Here is a 3,766-nt window from a genome sequence, read left to right as displayed (position 1 = left end):
CCACTGACATATCGTATTGCATCCACTGCACATTACCCTTCACAGACCAAGTGCCTCGAAGTTGTACTATCATCAAAATTAAGCTAATGTACATCTGTAGCACTATAGCAACAGCAACATACAATTATATATTTACTGTTCTAGCTATAACTTACAGCTGTAGCTATGAATGAAATATTTTATATTACAACTGTCGCTACATGTAAACATGCAATAATATTATGTTGGCGACAAAAGAATACCTACAGTTGTGTTTTAGAACAAAACAGCTGTATTAAAGCTGATGCTACACTTTGAAATACAACAAGTATCCTATTATGATGTCTCTCCGACTATAGATACTAGTAATCTCTCTCTCTCTCTCTCTCTCTCTCTCTCTCTCTCTCTCTCTCTCTACAACATAAAATATAATTAAGAACAACTCAATGCTTAAATAACTGATCGTATCTGAGATTCTCAAGTCAAAGTCAATGCCTTATCTATTCTATTTTATAGAACATTAAAACACGAAGTATTACTCGTTAATGAAAATGGTCTCACTGACCCTGTGAATGTCTGGAATATGATAAAAGCATCAGTCATAAGACCAAGTTGTGATTTCTGATATTCTAATTGCCAGAACCTTTTGTGAAACATGTAACGTTGTTGTGGTTTTTGATTTTATAAGGTTAAGATAATCTTTTTTCTCTATAACTTATTTCGAAAGTAAATTCACCCACTTCTGCAGTGAGATGATCCTTTTTTTAAAAATGTCTCCTCTCTTGCACGACACTTGTTATTCCACATTTTTAGGATCGGCGCTTTGGTCTCCCAAGGACTCTGTTCTAGGCCGTTTCACATTAACGTTTTAGTAAATGCGAACCCGTTTGGATTGTACCAGAATTTGAGATTAAAGATCTGTGCGTACCCCTGGAAGTGCGCATTCTACACCAAATTGAACATAATAAATAGAGGCTTTTGACGTTGTGCTTATAAAGTTACGCACACCTAACGGTAAATCTTATGTCCACCAACTTGGGTGAACGAAAGTTTTGAAATTTGAACGTTCGTCAGTATCATTGTTATGAAACACAAAACAAATACCAGTAAATCAAATTTATTTGATAAACTCAATTTGAACCATTAATCAAAACAAAACGATTTTTAAACATAATAAAACATATTTTCAACGTATTTCGGAGAGACAGAGAGAGCAATATGAAAGGAACGAGAATAGAAAGTATAACAGCACATAATAACAAACAAAACAATGACATATGTTGGTACGATTGCGTATGGGCGTATGACACGTCAACTTTGGCTAATTTGTGGCATGCATCCAGTCAACTCCAGGTATTCCAATGGCGAGTTTTATCAGCTGCTGACCATTGTTAAATCAGAAGGTAAGTCTGAGAGAACTTCCAGCAGATTTACTTAAACGTGATCTGTGACGTGGTTTGTCGCCTGCCGCCCACGACTTGGACTTGACACGGAAGTGACGTAAGTCGTCCACGTGCTCCTGGTGCAACATGGGAACATAGATTTGGGGAAAGCACTGGTCCTGAAAGGAGAAAAATCACAATACATATTTAAATATTATTGGTGTGAATAGTTTAATAATTATATGTATGTCAAACATGAATATCTTAATATAAAATTAAATTATTATTTTTCTTAACTGTTTAATCTTTTAAGTCAAGAAAATGTGACCGGGTACAGCGTGCATTATCGTTCGCCTTGGAAATAAGAAACCAACGTCCACATGCTAAACAAATTTATACCAATAAAATATTAAATATAACACATACCTGGAACTGGTGATAAAACTCCTTGTATCCGCCTTCCAAGAGGTAAACCTCTGGGAAGTTCAGTTGTGGGTAAGAATTCTTGTTCGATTCACGATCCAGCGATCTAAGATGGCGGTACATCTTTGGGCCTCGTTCTGATGAGAACTCGCAGTGAAAAACGATCACGTGATTCTTTTCTGATGAGGTCATTGTCTCGTTCAGGAAGTTCCGGATGGAGTCCTTTGTGTAGAGATTAATGGCGCCCCGGATATGGCCTCCTTCAAACTCGTACGGGTATCTACAGTCAATGACGGTCAAGTGATCAATATGGTGATCGTAGTCGCCATTCAGTACAGCTGATATCTGAAAAATATAGCATCATTTTCTGATGAGGATGTTGAGATGGCATTTTCTTTTCAAAATAATAATAACTAGCATTTTAAAATCTTACCTAGAAAATGAAAGCTTTCTATTGAAGAGGGGATTATAAGAAATTAATACATTTTGGATGTGAACGTAAAAAGGCATTTATCGCCTAAAATACTCTGTTATTCAGAACACTGATTTAAGCTTCTTTAGAAATTAAACAAAACTCACCGTTTCCGGCAAAATGGCCATGAGATCCTTGTGTTTGCCGGCCACGGTCGGGAGCCCGTTGTCCCGTGACCCATCTGCCACAAGGTCGGAGTTCGTCGACAGCCGTTCAACCGCCTGAATGACGTCACTCGTAGACGGTCGGCTCTCATTTGTGATGACGTCATTGATTTGGGATGACTTCGGGTGGACCTCAGAAGTTCGGCGTCTTTTCTGATCATGGTAAACGTCATTGACGTCAATCCTACGTTTGTTGAAATTCTTGTAGAAAATTTCCTCCAATGTTGTTTCCTCTGATTTCAGATCGTGGTCAACGGAAAGCTTCTTTCTCGTGTTTCTGGAAAGTTAGCAATTTATTGTCATATCGGATTATGGAGTGCTAGCAAAAAAAACAAGTTCATTTTATTGTTTACTGAAAAATTTCACAATGATGTAATGATAATAAACAACAATAAAATCAACTTACTGCGCTGCGAAGCGGCGGGCCAACGGTGACACGGAACAAAAATCCAAACTCTGTGGAGGCATTTTTGAAATTTCTATTAAAAGCAGTTCAGTCTAAGTAAGTTGTGTAAACGTAAACGTTTGGTAGAGATATGATGAAATTTGGAAGATCGGCTGTTTTATATACGATCTGAGTCAAAGGCGTTAAGATAATTCAGCTGTTCACTCAAGCACGATGATTGGAGCGGCGGACGCTCTGAGCCGCTCAAGTCAACGCTCATTTACCTACTGAACACCTCAAACGCGGTCCAATTAGCCGCTCATCAAACAATTAGTGTTAACCATTGACAATCTGATGAGTGATTATTGCTGGACAATATTGTTTGTCAGATTGTGATGAAACTTTTACAAGGTATTGGACCAAGAGCAATATTCATGGCGATGTTCAGGATGAAAGAGACTTTTAATGAGATAACATTAGTAGAATATTAGATTGTATCGATATAAACTTTATTGTCATTAGAAGATATGCAGACAGAAACCAGAAAATGACAATATGTATTGCTTTTTGCTTATATGATCTTTCAAAGTAATAGCAGTTTTATTAAGTTGGTAGAAAATGTCACAATTGAGGCGTTTATAAATAATAGATTACGGCCAGTTATATGTGTTTTCAAATGTAGTAAGTAAGCCTAAAATTAGAACGAAAAGTTGAGTATCACATCGTATAATTTTGAATTAAGTGCAGCAGGATTTTGCACTCCCCCTACCCGCACAGAAAATGCACACAAAATGTTTGAAAAGTACGACAACTGCATTACACGATTATAAATTATTATTGAACTGTTTTCTTTTATAATTTTATTACTAAGATGTTTTTGTTGGTGTGTGTGTGTTTGTTGTTGCGATATTACAGGCCGAATATCACAAAAATACAAAGTCATATCTCAATCTCAACCAAT

The 3,766-nt window shown here is 36.8% G+C and overlaps 1 protein-coding gene across 1 annotated transcript; it reads right to left on the bottom strand.

Annotated features, from left to right (window-relative positions):
* Positions 1-1,375: 1,375 nt before the first annotated feature.
* LOC128246053 (M-phase inducer phosphatase 1-like) lies at positions 1,376-2,888 on the bottom strand. The gene is made up of 4 exons (XM_052964261.1): positions 2,827-2,888; positions 2,364-2,697; positions 1,788-2,129; positions 1,376-1,540 (listed from the first exon to the last, which is right to left on the bottom strand). Exons 1-4 carry the CDS (start codon positions 2,886-2,888, stop codon positions 1,376-1,378), a joined length of 903 nt encoding a protein of 300 aa, XP_052820221.1.
* Between the last annotated feature and the right edge of the window lie 878 nt (positions 2,889-3,766).

The sequence above is a fragment of the Mya arenaria genome, chromosome 9 (assembly GCF_026914265.1).
Source record: "Mya arenaria isolate MELC-2E11 chromosome 9, ASM2691426v1".
In the NCBI taxonomy this organism is placed as follows: domain Eukaryota; kingdom Metazoa; phylum Mollusca; class Bivalvia; order Myida; family Myidae; genus Mya; species Mya arenaria.
Note: the sequence above shows the minus strand (reverse complement) of the source record. Positions and strands in the feature narration are given on the sequence as shown.

What these genes read in the sequence shown, in the direction of transcription:
- LOC128246053 (XM_052964261.1), bottom strand. Translation starts at nt 2,888, where the DNA reads ATGCCTCCACAGAGTTTGGATTTTTGTTCCGTGTCACCGTTGGCCCGC. An exon ending in GCCCGCCGCTTCGCAGCGCA is followed by an intron (nt 2,698 to 2,826) that starts GTAAGTTGATTT and finishes CTAACTTTCCAG; the next exon opens with AAACACGAGAAAGAAGCTTT. An exon ending in TGGCCATTTTGCCGGAAACG is followed by an intron (nt 2,130 to 2,363) that starts GTGAGTTTTGTT and finishes TATATTTTTCAG; the next exon opens with ATATCAGCTGTACTGAATGG.